Genomic DNA, 17,812 nt, shown 5'->3' on the forward strand with positions numbered 1-17,812 from the left:
CAGTTTTACTTGTTCTTTGCCAATTTGGATTCCTTTTATTTCTTTTTCTTCTCTGATTGCCATGGCTAGGACTTCCAAAATTATGTTGAATAATAGTGGTAAGAGTGGGCGCCCTTGTCTTGTTCCTGATTTTAGAGGAAATGCTTTCAGTTTTTCACTGTTGAGAATAATGTTTGCTGTGAGTTTGTAATACATGGCCTTTATTATGTTGAGGTAGTTTCCCTCTATGCCCACTTTCTGGAGAGTTTTTATCATAAATGGGTGTTGAATTTTGTTGAAAGCTTTTTCTGCATGTATTGAGATGATCATATGATTTTTATTCTTCAATTTGTTAATAAGGTATATCACATTGATTGATTTGCGTATATTGAAGAATCCTTACATCCCTGGAATAAATCCCACTTGATCATGGTGTATGATCCTTTTAATGTGTTGTTGGATTTGGTTTGCTAGTATTGTGTTGAGGATTTTTGCATCTGTGTTCGTCAGTGATATTGACCTGTAAGTTTCTTTTTTTGTGATATCTTTGTCTGGTTTTGATATTAGGGAGATAGTGGCCTCGTAGAGTGAATTTGGGAGTGGTCTTTCCTCTGCACTTTTTTGGAAGAGTTTGAGAACGATGGGTGTTAGCTCTTCTCTAAATGTTTGATAGAATTTGTCTGTGAAGCCATCTGGTCTTGGACTTTTATTTGTTGGAAGATTTTTTTTTTTTTTAATTTATTGGCTGCATTGGGTCTTCGTTGCTGCACACACAGGCATTCTCTAGTTGCTGTGAGCAAGGGCTACTCTTCATTGTGGTCTGCAGGCTCCTCATTGTAGTGGCTTCTCTTGTTGTGGAGCACGGGCCCTAGGTGCATGGGCTTCAATAGTTGCGGCACATGGGCTCAATAGTTGTGGCTCATGGGCTCTAGAGCACAGGCTCAATAGTTGTGGTGCATGGGCTTAGTTGCTCCGTGGCACGTGGAATCTTCCCAGAGCAGGGCTCGAACCTGTGTCTCCTGCATTGGCAGGCGGATTCTTTACCACTGCGCCACCTAGGAAGTCCTGTTGGAAGATTTTTAATCACAGTTCCAATTTCATGATTTGTGAATGGTCTGTTCATGATTCAAAAAGACACATGCACCCCAGTGTTCACTGCAGCACTATTTACAATAGCCCAAACATCCATTAACAGAGGAATGGATAAAGAAGATATGGTACATATATACAATGGAATATTACTCAGTCATAAAAAGGAATGAAATTGGGTCATTTGTAGAGATGTGAATGGACCCTAGAGACTGTCATACAGAGTGAATTAAGTCAGAAGGAGAAAAACAAATATCGTATATTAATGCATATGTATGGAATCTGAAAAAATTGGTATAGACAATCTTATTTACAAAGCAGAAATAGAGACCAAGACATAGAGAACAAACATATGGATACCAAGGGGAAAGAGGAGGGGTGGGATAAATTGGGAGATTGGGATTGACATATATACACTATTGATACTATGTATAAAATAACTAACTAATGAGAACCTACTATATAGCACAGGGAACTCTACTCAGTGGTCTGTGGTGACCTAAATGGGAAGGAAATCCAAAAAAGAGAGGGTATATGTATATGTATAGCTGATTCACTTTGCTGTACAGTAGAAACTAACACAACATTGTAAAGCAATATAGTCCAATAAAAAATTTAAAAAATAAAAAATAAAATTGCATCAAAAAGAATAAAATATCTAGGAATAAACTTAACCAAGGTGAAAGACCTATACTCTGAAAACTGTAAAACATTGATGAAGGAAATTGAAGATGATACAAAGAAATGGAAAGATATCGTGTGTTCTTAGATTGTAAGAATTAATGTTATTTAAATGTCCATACTACCCAAAGCAACCTACAGATTTAATGCAGTCCCTGTCAAAGTACCAATGACATTTTCCACAGAACTAGACCTAAGAATTCTAAAATTTGTTTGGAACCACAAGAGACCTCAAACTGCCAAAGCAACCTTGAGAAAAAAGAACAAAGCTGGAGGTATCACACTCCCAGACTTCAGACAATACTGCAAAACTGCAGTAATCAAAACAGTGTGGTATTGGCACAAAAATAGATATATTGATCAGTGGAACAGAATAGAGAGCACAGAAATAAACCTGCACACCTACAGTCAATGAATCCACGACAAAGGAGGCAAGAATATACAATGGAGAAAAGACAGTCTCCTCAATAAGAGGTGCTGGGGAAAATGGCCAGCTAGATGTAGAAGAATGAGATTAAAACATTTCCTTATACCATATACAAAAATAAACTCAAAATGGATTAAAGACGTAAATGTAAGACCTGAAACTGTGAAACTCCTAGCAGAGAACATAGGTAGAAAGAACACTCTTTGACATAAATCGGAACAATGTTATTTTGTATCTGTCTCCTAAGGCAAAGAAATAAAAGCAAGAATTAAAAAATGGGACCTAATTAAACTTAAAAGCTCTTCCACAGCAAAGGAAACCATCGACAAAAATAAATTTAAGCTTTCTTTTTGACTCTCACCTTCACATAGGCTTGCCTGCTAGACTGTGAGTTCCGTGAAAGCAGGGACCAGGTCTACTTGTTCACTGCTTTATCTCCAGCACCTAGCACAGTGCTTGGAACATAGTATATACTCAATAAATATTAGTTGTCTCAACCACCTAATGTCTCTGAGTAGTCCTCTGCAGTTTATAAAGCACTTTTGTGTTCCTTATCTACTTTATCTCTGTGAACATAATGTTGGGGAAGTAGTGGTATCCTTGTGGTTCTCAAAAGGAAAATGGCAGTCAGAAAATTAAATAATTTGCCCAATTATTAAATGGGAACATTAACCTAGGTCTTCTAACTCAAAACTTTGGGCCTTTTCTCCTGTACCTAATACAAACCATAGCGTTTTTCATATCTGCCTCACTTTATCAGGTCCCCTGGGGGGAAGATATTTAGATGCACAGTTATTTAGATGCACAGTTGCTCAGATATTTATAGTTTTTCCAGAAGGGATATTCACATATTAAGAGGTACTCAAAGATCTTCCTGACCTCTAAATATTTATTCAAACTGATACCTGGGACCTGAATTATACAGGTGTCTTTCAGGAACATTAGGTAATAAGTTGATATTTTTAAGGGACCATATTTATGTTATATACATTCTGTCTTCACTGCTTGCTGTTATTGATCTTTACTCTATGACAAAAATAATTTTCGGCTTCTGAGAAGCTGCTTATGACTGTTATACAGAGGGAATTAATACAGACAAGTGATTTATATGCTAACCTGCTGTGGGCATTATTCATATTTTAAAGTAATGCTTGATTAGTAAAAATTTTAATTTTACAGCAAAGCACGTACATGATACTTACTGTAGGGGTATTGTCATTTGCAACAACATGGATGGACCTAGAGAATATTATACTTAGTGAAGTGAGTAAGACAGAGAAAGATAAGTACTGTATAATATCACTCATATGCGAGATTCTAAAAAAAGAATAATACAAATGAATCTACATGTAAATTAGAAACACTCCAGACATAGAAAACAAGCTTATGGTTACCAAAGGGGAGAGAAGAGGGGAGAGGGGCATATTAGGAGTATGGGATTAACAGATACAAACTACTGTATATAAAATGGATAAACAACATGGATTTAATGTACAGCACAGGAAATTATATTCCATATCTTGTAATAACCTATAATGGAATATAATCAGAAAAAAATAACAAAATCACTATGTTGTGCACCTGAAACTAACACAATACTGTGAATCAGTTACACTTCAATTTAAAAGAAAGAAAGCGAGAAAAAGATGGCGGCGAAGTAGAGAGACGTGGAGTGCATCCCTCTCCACAGATGCATTGGGAATGCACAGAAGGACGCAGTCATTCCCACAGAGAACCAGCTGAACACCAGCAGACGGCCTCGGACACCAGAAAGGTCAGCGGGGAGCCCGACATAGCCGACTGAATATTCGTCTAATCCAATACTTGGACATTAGTCTGAGGCTTGGACAGTCTTCTATAAACACCTCTATCACCAGGACAAGCAACCCCAAAAGCTTGGACAACCATGAGGAAACAAAGAAACACCATGCAGGCAAAGGAGCAGGAAAAAAACCCACAAGACCAAATAAATGAGGAGGAAATAGGAAAAATGCCTGAAAAAGAATTTAGAGTAATGATAGTAAAAATGATACAAAATCTTGATAACAAAATAGAGAAAGTACAAGAAACAGTTCATAAGAACTCAGAAAAACAAACAGCAATGGATAACAAAATAACTGAAATTAAAAATACTCTAGATGCTATAACCAGCAGAATGACTGAGGCAGAAGAACGAATAAGTGAGTTGGAAGATAGAATGGGGGAAATAAATGCCACAGAGCAGGAAAAAGAAAAAAAAATAAAAAGACTAGAAGACAGCCTCAGAGACCTCAGTGATAACCTTAAACGTACCAACATTCGAATTATAGGCATCCCAGAAGAAGAAGAAAACAAGAAAGGGTCTGAGAAAATATTTGAAGAGGTTATAGTGGAAAACTTCCCCAACATGGGAAAGGAAATAATTCACCAAGTCCAAGAAGCACAGAGAGTCCCATACAGAATAAACCCAAGGAGAAATACACCAAGGCACATATTAATCAAACTAACGACAATTAAACACAAAAAATATTAAAAGCAGCAAGAGAAAAGCAACAAACAACATATAAGGGAAAACCCATCAGGATAACAGCTGACCTTTCTACAGAAACTCTGCAGGCCAGAAGGGAATGGCAGGATATCCTGAAAGTCCTGAAAGAGAGAAACCTACAGCCAAGAATACTCTACCCAGCAAGAATCTCATTCAGATTTGAGGGAGAAATCAAAAGCTTTCCAGACAAGCAAAAGTTCAGAGAATTCAGCACCACCAAACCAGCCTTACAACAAGTGCTAAAGGAACTTCTCTAAGTAGGAAACACAAGAAAAGGAAAACACCTACAAATACAAACCCAAAACAATTCAGAAAATGGTAATTGGAACACACATGTCAATAATCACTTTAAATGTAAATGGATTAAATGCTCCAACCAAAAGACACAGACTGGCTGAATGGATACAAAAACAAGACCCTTCTATATGCTGCCTACAAGAAACCCACTTCAGACCAAGGGATACATATAGACTGAAAGTGAAGGGATGGAAAAAGATATTCCATGCAAATGGAAGTCAAAAGAAAGCTGGAGTAGCAATACTCATATCAGACAAATTAGACTTGAAAGTAAAGACTATTAAAAGAGACAAGGAAGGACACTACATAATAATCAAGGGATCCATTCAAGAAGAACATATCACAATGGTAAATATCTATGCCCCCAATATAGGAGCACCTCAATACATAAGGCAAATGCTAACAGCTATAAAAGGGGACATCGACAGGAACACAATAACAGTGGGAGACTTGAACACCCCACTTACATCAATGGACAGATCATCCAAACAGAAAATAAATAAAGACACACAAGCTTTAAATGACACATTAGACCATCTCGACTTCATTGATATTTATAGGACATTCCATCCAAAAACGACAGACTACACTTTCTTCTCAAGTGCACACGGAACATTTTCCAGGATAGATCACATCTTGGGTCACAAATCAAACCTCAGCAAATTCAAGAAAATTGAAATCATATCAAGCATCTTCTCAGACCACAACACCATGAGACTAGATATCAATTACAGGAAAAAAACTGCAAAAAATACAAACACATGGAGGCTAAACAATTCACTCTTAAACAACCAAGGAATCACTACAGAAATCAAAGAGGAAATCAAAAAATATCTAGAAACAAATGACAACGAAAACACAACAACCCAAAACCTATGGGACGCAGCAAAAGTAGTTCTAAGAGGGAAGTTTATAGCAATACAGTCCTACCTTCAGAAACAAGAAAATTATCGAATAAACAACCTAACCTTACACCTAAAACAACTAGAGAAAGAAGAACAAAGAAACCCCAAAGTGAGCAGAAGGAAAGAAATCATAAAGATCAGAGCAGAAATAAATGAAAAAGAAAGGAAAGAAACCATAAGAAAAATAAATAAAACTAAAAGCTGGTTCTTTGAGAAGATTAACAAAATTGATAAACCATTAGCCAGACTCATCAAGAAAAAAAGGGAGAAGATGCAAATCAACAGAATTAGAAATGAAAAAGGAGAAGTCACAACGGACACCTCAGAAATACAAAACATCATGAGAGACTACTACAAGCAACTATATGCCAATCAATTGGATAACCTGGAAGAAATGGATACATTCTTAGAAAAATACAATCTTCCAAGACTGAACCAGGAAGAAATAGAAATCATGAACAGACCAATCACAAGCACGGAAATTGAGGCAGTGATTAAAAATCTCCCAACACACAAAAGCCCAGGACCAGATGGATTCACTGGCGAATTCTATCAGACATTTCGAGAAGAGCTAACACCTATCCTTCTCAAACTCTTCCAAAATATTGCAGAAGGCGGAGCACTCCCAAACTCATTCTACGAGGCTACCATCACCCTGATACCAAAACCAGGCAAAGATGTCACAAAAAAAGAAAACTACAGACCAATATCACTGATGAATATAGATGCAAAAATCCTCAACAAAATACTAGCTAACAGACTGCAACAGCACATTAAAAAAATCATACACCACGATCAAGTGGGGTTTATCCCTGGGATGCAAGGATTCTTCAATATACGCAAATCAATCAACGTGATACATCATATCAACAAATTGAAGGATAAAAACCATATGATCATTTCAATAGATGCAGAAAAAGCTTTTGACAAAGTTCAACATCCATTTATGATAAAAGCTCTCCAGAAAATGGGCATAGAAGGAAATTACCTCAACATCATAAAAGCCATATATGACAAACCAAAAGCCAACATTGTTCTCAATGGAGAAAAACTGAAAGAATTCCCTCTAAGAACAGGAACAAGACAAGGGTGTCCACTCTCACCACTGTTATTCAACATAGTTTTGGAAGTGTTAGCCACAGCAATCAGAGAAAAAAAAGAAATTAAAGGAATCCAAATTGGAAAAGAAGAAGTAAAATTGTCACTCTTTGCAGATGACATGATATTATATATAGAAAACCCTAAAGACTCTACCAGAAAACTGCTAGCACTCATTGATGAGTTTAGTAAAGTAGCAGGATACAAAATTAATGCACAGAAATCTCTTGCATTCCTATACACTAACAACGGAATAGCAGAAAGAGAAATTAAGGAAACTCTCCCATTCACCATTGCAACCAAAAGAATAAAATACCTAGGAATAAACCTGCCTAAGGAGGCAAAAGATCTGTATGCAGAAAACTTTAAGACATTGATGAAAGAAATCAAAGATGACACAAACAGATGGAGGGACATACCATGTTCCTGGATTGGAAGAATCAACATCGTGAAAATGACTGTACTACCCAAAGCAATTTACAGATTTAATGCAATCCCGATCAAATTACCAATGGCATTTTTCACAGAACTAGAGCAAGAAATCTTACGATTTGTATGGAAACGCAAAAGACCCCGAATAGCCAAAGCAATCTTGAGAAGGAAAAATGGAGTTGGTGGAATCAGGCTTCCTGACTTCAAACTATACTACAAGGCCATAGTGATCAAGACAGTATGGTACTGGCACAAAAATAGAAAGGAAGATCAATGGAATAGAATAGAGAACTCAGAAGTAAGCCCAAACACATATGGGCACCTTATCTTTGACAAAGGAGGCACGAGTATACAATGGAAAAAAGACAGCCTCTTCAATAAGTGGTGCTGGGAAAACTGGACAGCAACATGTAAAAGAATGAAATTAGAACACTTCCTAACCCCATACACAAAAATCAACTCCAAATGGATTAAAGACCTACACGTAAGGCCAGACACTATAAAACTCCTAGAGGAAAACATAGGCAGAACACTCTTTGACATACATCAAAGCAAGATCCTTTTGGACCCACCTCCTAGAATCATGGAAATAAAATCAAGAATAAACGAATGGGACCTCATGAAACTTAAAAGCTTTTGCACAGCAAAAGAAACCATAAACAAGACTAAAAGGCAACCCTCAGAATGGGAAAAAATAATTGCCTATGAAACAACGGACAAAGGATTAACCTCCAAAATATACAAGCAGCTCATGCAGCTTCATACCAAAAAAGCAAATAACCCAATCCACAAATGGGCAGAAGACCTAAATAGACATTTCTCCAAAGAAGACATACAGATGGCCAACAAACACATGAAAAGATGCTCAACATCACTCATCATCAGAGAAATGCAAGTCAAAGCCACAATGAGGTATCACCTCACACCAATCAGAATGGCCATCATCACAAAGTCTGGAAACAACAAATGTTGGAGAGGGTGTGGAGAAAAGGGAACTCTCCTGCACTGTTGGTGGGACTGTAAGTTGGTACAGCCACTATGGAAAACAATTTGGAGGTTCCTTAAAAAACTACAGATAGAACTACCATATGATCCAGTAATCCCACTCCTGGGCATATACCCAAAGAAAACCATAATCCCAAAAGAAACTTGTACCATCATGTTTATTGCAGCACTCTTTACAATAGCCAGGACATGGAAGCAACCTAAATGCCCATCAACAAATGAATGGATACAGAAGATGTGGCATATATATACAATGGAATATTACTCAGCTATAAAAAGGGATGAGATGGAGCTATATGTAATGAGGTGGATAGAACTACAATCTGTCATACAGAGTGAAGTAAGTCAGAAAGAGAAGGACAAATATTGTATGCTAACTCACATATACGGAATCTAAAAATGGTACTGATGAACTCAGTGACAAGAACAAGGAAGCAGATACAGAGAATGGACTGGAGAACTCGAGGTATGGGAGGGGGCGGGGGGTGAAGGGGAAGCTGAGATGAAGCGAGAGAGTAGCACAGACATATATATACTACCAACTGTAAAATAGTCAGTGGGAAGTTGTATAACAAAGGGAGTCCAACTCGAGGATGGAAGATGCCTTAGAGGACTGGGGCAGGGAGGGTGGGGGGGACTCGAGGGGGGGGGCGTCAAGGAAGGGAGGGAATATGGGGATATGTGTATAAAAACAGTTGATTGAACCTGGTGTACCCCCCAAAAAATAAAATAAAATAATAAAAAGAAAATAAAAAAAAAAAAAAAAGAAAGAAAGAAAGCAATAGGGGAAAAAAATGGTCATCACATCTTTTTATGGTGTGCTTTTTAAAAAACGAGTTTCTGTGAAGTACCTAAATGTGCTCTTCTTTTTTAGTTTACGAACAACTTAAAGAGGAACCTCAGCAGTTATTTATTGCTGAAGAATCTAGCTGACATATTTGGAAAATAATTTGAAAAGCTGGTGGATTATGTACATGCTGTGCCGGAAGCCTTCAGCTCCCTTTTACGTTCTATAATTTATATGTTGTCCCAGCATGAGGTTATTTTCATGATTTTGCTTTTAAATTATGCATATTAAAGTGAAATGTACTGATATAAATATAGACATGACCTATAAAGATTTCTTTTTTTTCCCAGAATTTAACCTTTTCAAGATCTCTTTATTCTCCAAACCACCCTTGTCATAAACAAGTGACAGAGCTTTTCTATGCTAGAGCTATATTAATGTGTATTGTATATGTGTGGACATGTCAGAGTAGCTATTACAACGTTTTTATAATGAAGTATTACACTGTCCATTGGTACTTTGAGAAGTATAATTTGACCAAAAGCATAATTGAATGTTAGTTCAGAAACATTAGCATGAATCTATTTTTATGCAAAGAGAATTAGAAGATTATCTTGTGAGTATATGGCCTGAGTTGTTGTTCTAGTAAAGAGTTAGTCTGAAATATCTGTAGTCTTGTCTTTTGCACATGCTCTGCATATGTTTCACAGGTATCTTTAGCTTAATGAAGCAAATTTCCCCAGTAAGTTTAAGTGATCTGTTCAAGCCCAAAGTAAACTTGTTAATTAGTACACAGATGTGTAGTTATTCTCTACCTTCAGTTTGTACCTTCATTGTACTTGGTGTAAGCTACACAGTTAATAAATAGCAACTACTTTTATCATTACTGTATAGTTGGACTCTCCTGTTTAGCATGGAAGAGTCATTTATGTCATATGTAGCCTCATACTAAAGTAATAGACTTGACATACTCATTTATTAGCAAATTTTTTATAATTCCCAGTCTAGCCAAAGGTGCAGTAAAATGGGCTCACAGAAGTGCTGATGGAGATAAAAATTGCATAATACAACTTTTTGGTAGAGCAAATATGCAGTGCAGTTGACCATGAACAACGTGGGAGTTAGAGATGCTGACCCCCTGCTCAGTTGAAAATGCATGTATACCTTTTCACTCCCCCAGAACTTAACTACTGTTGACTACTGTTGACTGGAAGCCTTACCAATAACCTAAACAGTCGATTAACACATATTTTGCATGTTATATGCATTATTACTGTACTCTTATAATAAACAAAGGTAGAGAAAAGAAAATGTTATTTAAAAAATCATAAAGAGAAAATACATTTACAGTACTGTACTGTATTTATCAATACCTTAAGCTTACACCACCTGTTTACGAGATGAATTGTCTGTCAGTGCCTACATCAATATCGTCTTATGTGATAGAACTCAGTTGATATTAAATGTATTACTAACACTAGACATCAAAAATGAAAAGGTAATGTGAAAAAGAAATTCATATTTTTTTACAGGTATGACAATTCATGCATTAATAACACAGAAGCAGCAGTGTGATTGCTTTATGGTAGCCTAGTGTAATCAATACAGTTGCTTCACAGTAGCCCAGCCTATACACTAATGAATGAATTGTTATAAAAATTTTATGGCATACAGTATTACAGACATATTCATAATACAGTATTGGAAACACTGTTACATTTTACAAAAACATGCTACCCGTGATGATAGGCTGATACACAGTTTCTCCAGTTACAAGAGAGACAGACAGGGAGAGGAGCATACTGTATAGTAATATAATTCTTTAAAAGCAAAGTTATAAAACAGTAAGAAAACTAACAGATTATTAATTTTATATTAAATATCACTCACCTTATGCCTGTGTAAGAATTGATTAGTATCTACATATATTTTATGCATTCGTGACAACCCTTTTTCTTAGTTTTTTTGATATTTCTTGGCTACATGGTTCATTTGTGAGTTATTTCATATTTTTGCAAAAATTTTTCCTGTATATTTATTGGAAAAAAATCTCCGTGTAAGTGGACCCACTCACTTCTAAGTGGCGTGTAGGTGGACCCACTCACTTCTATAGTTCACCCATGTTATTCAAGGGTGAACTATATATATTAATACCTGTATCTATACTCTTTGAGTCTGTAATTCATCCTCCTTCTTGAAATCTCCTTTTAAGAAAGACTCAGCGATTCAGACCAAAACTTACAGCCATTAGCATTTGATAATAGTGGGTAGGACTTAAAGATAGGGTATGGGGAGGGAAACGTAAATCCCCAACAACAGAGAATGGTTGCATAACACATGGCATTTTCACATGATTCATACTCTGTAACTATCATGATGTATTTGATAAAATGGGAAACTGCTTACAACATATTATTAAGTAAAAAAAAGTTGCAAAAGTATTATGTGAAATGCTCAAATTTTGTACACTAAGAAATACATCACTCTCCCTCCTTCCCCAGAAATAAGACTGGAAGAATATACCTTAAAAAATCAAAAGTGTTTATCTCTAGATGGTTGGATTTCAGTTCTATTTTACTTTTGTACACATCAGTGTTTTTCAAATTGTATGTAATAAACAAGTTACTTGGCATACATCATATGAAAAGCAATGGAGGGAAGACTGGGTGTCTAGGTATCTGTTGTTTATCAGTAGTGACTTTATTGAGAAAAGCTTTGGGAAACCGAAAGTTGCTTGGATTCTGAATCCAAGTTTCTGAAACTGATCTCCTAAACTGACATGACTTAGTTGGTTTGGACCAGGAGGTGGCCAAATATGGATCACAGGAGGAATTGGACAGATTCTGCGTATTCATGAGTACTTTGGTTTTAATGTAACAAATAAGAGCTCAAAAGGCGATAGGTGATGTTTAATAAGAAGGAGAGGAAGCTTGCTGCAGAAATAAAACCAGAGTGAAATTTAATTAGACTTGCAAAGATGGTTGTTAAGCAAGGGGCTTGGATCATTTAAATTTTATTTAGTTTTCCAGAATATTTTTGATGACCTGGGGAGACCAATGTGCATTTCCAACAGAAGATTCGTGGAAGAATAACCGTTTTGTGACTGTAGACAAATACTTAAGAGTATTTGGCTTTTTCAGATAACTTACTTTTTTTTTTCAGATAACTTATATTTTAAAGTAATCTTAAAATAGCAAGGATAGAATTATAATTTTTTGTAACTTTTTTTCTAATTAGGACCCAGTTTATGGAAAAGGAAAACTTGGAGAAATCCAGGGACTTATTCTGGGAATGTTAGATACCTTTAACTATGAACAGGTAAGCTACTTTCTATTTCCAAGCCCATTCTAAGGTAGAAAGAAGCCATTCTTTTTTCTTTGCACCTATACTTTTCTTTAAAAATTACCATCTGTTTAATGGACATTTGATAGATTGAAGTGTGTGGCTTTTTAATTTTTAAATTTCTCTTGACCTTAATTAATTAATGTATATTTTATATACACATACACATATATTCTGGAATGTGGAAATGCATCAAGTTTGGATTCATTTTATTCTTCTGATGCATCATCAGTGGGACATATATCTTTTTTTTCCAAATGAAAAATGTAAGAAACTTTCTTGGAAAATAATGGGATACTAAGATATAACTCATGAAAAGAAAGGGTCAGCATAAGTATAGAAAACTTGCAAAATAAAATTAGTGTTCTTTTAAACATTCTGAAACAGATAATCTCCACTAACCAAAAATGGTCATTAGTCTTCCCTTAACCCAAAACTGCCTATAGCTTTAATTCTCAGTAAGAGCCAGCTTGGGATACAGATTTTTTCTTCATGTACTTCAAAGTGACTCATGAAGCCACCTAGGAAAAGTGCCATTTAGGCATGTTAGATATAATGTCTGCTTTTTTAATAGAAGAAAAAGAAAATTTGGGGTGACAGAGCTTTTCTTAGGATGTAAGAACTGCAGTTTTGCCAAGGAAGCTGATCCCCCTTTGGGCACAGACTCCATGACTGCAGAAGGAAAGCTGAGTGCAAGACAGAAATTTTTTGTGAACTTTGGAAGAGGTGAAAAGGATGGGGTTGATTGGAAAGAATTAAAACAGACCATTAGAACTAAAGGTTCTGTGTTATAAAGTTAAAGGACTGGGCTGTGTAGCAAGAAGGATGGGCAGTATAGCTTCCCCTTTGGGACAGAAAAGAACCCAACTGTATGTTGAAATGATATATATGAATGTTCAGAATGAGATGTAGTAAGGAAATAATACTTTGTAAACACAGAGAGCCTTAAAATGACTTGATGTGATAGCTGTCAAATATCTTTGTGACTTAATGACAGATGTCAAAGTCTTGAGTAGTTTCAAATGGCTTATAAGTGCTGATCGGGAAAATGTGATCTCTCTGCCCAAGGGAGATGAAAACTGAGTAATGGCCATTAGCTTTTCCAGTGAAAGGTTAATGTGAAATATTGCCATGGATGCAGCTTCTATTTTAAAAAATCAGGGATTTTTTTTTATTTGTTACATGCAACTTAGAGCCATTCAGAGAGAACTTATTATATAAATGTAATAAATAAGTAGATTTGGGTTTATCTGGTCATCTGAAAGCCATCAGTACTGGAGTAATCCATAGAATGGCAGAGCACATATTTCTCAATAGTAACGAGTGACAGCCTTTTAATAATTATTTGGAGAATCTTGATGTATGCACTTATCCGTATCCTGCACAGTAAAGTTAACCACTTAAGTTTGGGGTGTTTTGATGTTTATTTGATCAATGTTATGCCTTTATAGTATATTCCAGTTCACTTGTGGTTGAAAATGAAACAATGCTATTCTCCACTCATCCCCTCTGTCTCTTTCACTTTATAAACAATTTTTTGTTGGTTTTTTATTTTGGTCTTTCACAGACCCTGCTGGAAACAACGACTAGCCTTCTAAACCAAGATCTCCATTGGTCACTGTGTAACCTGAGAGCTTCAGTCACCAGAGGACTGAATCCCAAGCAGGATTACTGCTCTATTTGTTTGCAGCAGTACAAGAGACGCCAAGAAATGGCTGATGAAATTATTGTCTTTAGGTAAGAGAAGGAAGGAAATGTCACACATGGTGTGTGTACATGTATTGCCAGGCAGGAACACACGTGCACACGGAGCCCCAGTCAGTCGTTCTGGCAGTGAACAAAACAAGGCAAAGTTCCTGCCCTGATAGACCTTATATTCTGCATGGGAGTCAGGAGGAAAGGGTGTTAGGGGGGTCAGGTGGTAAATAAACACAGAGCTATGGAGAGAAATAAAACACAGGGTAAGGGGATATGGAAGGAAGAAGTGTTCAGAGTGGGAGTGCTATTTTAAGACACGGTAATGAGGAAAAACATGTCTAAGAAAGTGACATTTGAGCAGAATGAGAAAGGTAGGAGTGAAGGTTTGGAATATATTTTAAGGGAAGAGCTAACTTGCGGATGTATTAGATGTGAAATGAGAGGGAAAAACATCTTCAGCCTGAGCCACCTGATGAATGTGGTACCATCCTCTAAGGTGAGAAGGAACGGGCATGAGGAGCTGGGGAAATAATAGAGTTTTGTCTTGGAGATGTTAGGTTTGAGATGCCTTTTAAACATTCAAGTGGGAATGTCAGGTAGACATTTATTCTAGTCAGAGACATGTCCTGGAAATATAAATTTAGAAATCATCAGCATGTAAATGATATTTAAAGCCACAGTGCAAAGAGAGAAGTCTAGTGCAAAAATGGAAGGTTTGATCTCAGGAAGAGACAGCTTATCCAGAATATATGGATACAGGCAATACAAGATGGACTCTGGAGCCAGACTTTAAATCTTGAGTTCAAATCCTGACTCTGTCACTAGCTCTGAGACTTTGACAAGTTATTTCATCTCTTTGCTTCTAAGTTTCTTCATCTGTAAATTGGGATAATAATGGTACCTACTTGCTAGGATTTTGTGATTAAATGAGGTAATTTACATAAGACACTTGTAACCATGCTGACATATAGTAAGCACTATATAAGTGTTAGCTTCTATTATTACAGATACAGGAAAATTGGTAGATTTGGTGGTTAGAAGTGGAAGTTGTTCTCATCACACAAAGAGCCCATTCATTAAACAAATATTTATTGAGCACCTACTATGTGTCGGGTACTGTTCAAACGGTTAGGGTACCTACCACATGAACAAAACAAAGCTTCTGCTCTCACGGAGTTTACACTCAAGTGAAAGAGGCGAACAAACAAGTAAAATGCCAGATAATGACTAACATGGAAAAAATAGAACATGTTAAGTGAGATGTAGAGTGTTTGTGGGGGAAGATATTTTATGAAGAGTGGTCAGGGAAAGCAACACTGTTAAGGTGATTATGGACAGACAATTTACAAATTAATAAAAATGGAATAATTACCATGAATAAAATAAAACATGGTATAGAGGAGAGAGAACGTTGGGAGGTAGTAATTTATAAAGAGTTATTAGGGAAATTTAAGTGACATTTGAGCAGAGACCTAGAGGAAGTGGCCATGCAATATCAGGGGGAGAGTGCCCCAGACAGAGGATCAACAAGTGCAGAAACCATGAGGCAGGAGCTTGGCATACTTGGCAGGTAGTGAGGGAGTAGGCTGGTGTTGCCTGAGCAGTGTGAAGGCAAAATGATAAGAGATGACTTCAGTGGCCAAATCATGTAGGAACTATAAAGAGTTAAATTCTTACTCTGAGATGAAAAGCCAGTGGATGGTTTTGAGGATAGAGTTGACATATGACCCATGTCTTAAGGATCACTTTGACTGCTGTGGTGAGAATGGACTCTAGAAGGTCAAGGGTGAAAGTGGAATGACCAGTTAGGCTCTTGCAGTAATCCAAATGAGAGATGGCCCAAGATGATTGTAATGAAGTAAGCAGTGATGGGTTACTGGTACATTCTGAAGCTCTAGCTGATAAGAACTATTTGTAGACTGGATATGAGGTGTGAAAGAAAGAATAGTTTTTGGGCTGAGAAACTGGAAGAGTATAGTTACCATTTATTTAGATGTGGAAGGTTGGGTGAAAGCGTGCAGTGGGGGTGGACTGGGCTGGAAATCAAGAATTGGTTTGGGGCATGTTAAATTTAAGACGCCTATTAAACATCCATACTAGAGTTCTTGCGACAGATGGAGTTGAGGAGAGAAGTCTGGGCTGAGTGGCAGTAACCAGCATGGAGGTGGTATTTTAAAGCTATGAAAGTGGAAGGAAATGGAAGTAATCACTAAAGGAGCAAGGAAGGCTATAGAAAGAAGAGTATAGAAGAGGAAGACTACAAAAGAGAAAGGATGGATGGATGGATATATGTGTGTGTGTGTGTGTGTGTGTGTGTATGTGTATATATATATAGGGAAGGTTAGAGAAGATTATAAAGACTTGAAGAGACAAGGATTGATGTCTGAGGTGGTCCAACATTTCAGGTTGGAGGAATGAGGAGGAATCAGTGGACATGACTTAGCATTATACTCAGCACTCATTTCTGAAAGGCTTATTTGGTAACTGAGTGTGATCAATAGGTAATTTCTTCATAGGAATAATGTTAGAATCTACTATAGCACTGACATTTTTGTAAATGCTTATTAATCAAGTCATGACTTGAATTTGATGAGACAGACTACTCATGTTATTATCAAATTACTTATGTAATTATGATTTTCCCCAATTGACTTTTCTTCAGACTGTCTAAAAATGTTCCATAGTTTGCAAAATGAACAGAAGTTCAACTCATCCCCTGGAGGTTTGTAGTCAGGGAACTGTGATGCTGTTCGTACTCACAACTTAAGTGTACAAATATGTGAGTCTAGATTTTATAAAAGAGAGGACAGCAACAAGTAAATCTCCTGTCTTGTTTCTTAACCTATACACCCATCAGTGCATTTCAGCTTATTGGAAATATTTATCACTTTTAAATATACTCTAACACAACTTAGGTTTATGATTTTATGATAATGAAGGGTGTCAACCTGTTGCCTTCATTTTGCAGCTGTGGCCATTTGTATCACTCATTCTGTCTGCAAAGCAAAGAGTGCACCGTCGAAATTGAGGGGCAAACAAGATGGACATGCTACAAATGCAGCTCAAGTAGCAAAGCAGGAAAGCTGAGTGAAAATTCATCTGAAGTTAAAAAGGGAAGAATAACCCCATCACAGGTAAGACTTGTTTTCATGGCAAGATGCAGATGGTCTTTTCTTAACAGTGTCTTTTAGGCCTGGTCTCATTTTTCTTTAGGTCCTGTAGGCATCAGCAGATTTACTTAATTTGCAGTTTCCTGGTCCTTCCTCTATGCCACCCTATCCTGTAGCTGACCTTAACATCACATAGTGAAAAGTTGGACCTGTTGCTTTTTTCTCTCTGTTTTATCAGCTTTCAGTGTTAAGTCAGAAGCAGACCCAGGGGAAAAAACCCTGACCTAGCTTCTCCCAGATAACAGTTCAGAATTTCTACACACCAGTGGTAGGCATTAGTTTATATATTCATCCAGTAGATATAGAACCGTGTGCCAGGCACTGTGCTGAGTGCTAGGGATACAATAATAGACAAGACATTTGTCTTGTGGAGTT

General features: G+C 36.8%; 1 protein-coding gene across 4 annotated transcripts in view; it reads left to right on the forward strand.

Moving 5' to 3' along the window:
• The window catches only part of VPS8 (VPS8 subunit of CORVET complex), a 280,030-nt gene that overhangs the window by 205,364 nt on the left and 56,854 nt on the right, over positions 1-17,812 (forward strand). For 3 of the 4 annotated variants that reach the window (XM_057737662.1, XM_057737661.1, XM_057737663.1), the window contains exons 42-44: positions 12,465-12,545; positions 14,137-14,306; positions 17,236-17,401. In XM_057737662.1, coding sequence (XP_057593645.1) covers positions 12,465-12,545; positions 14,137-14,306; positions 17,236-17,401 — 417 coding nt within the window. Of the gene's footprint in view, positions 1-12,464; positions 12,546-14,136; positions 14,307-17,235; positions 17,402-17,812 lie in introns of those variants that run through there. The other variant, XM_057737664.1, reaches the window with a different exon arrangement.

This window comes from Hippopotamus amphibius, chromosome 6, assembly GCF_030028045.1.
Source record: "Hippopotamus amphibius kiboko isolate mHipAmp2 chromosome 6, mHipAmp2.hap2, whole genome shotgun sequence".
NCBI classification, from domain to species: Eukaryota; Metazoa; Chordata; class Mammalia; order Artiodactyla; family Hippopotamidae; genus Hippopotamus; species Hippopotamus amphibius.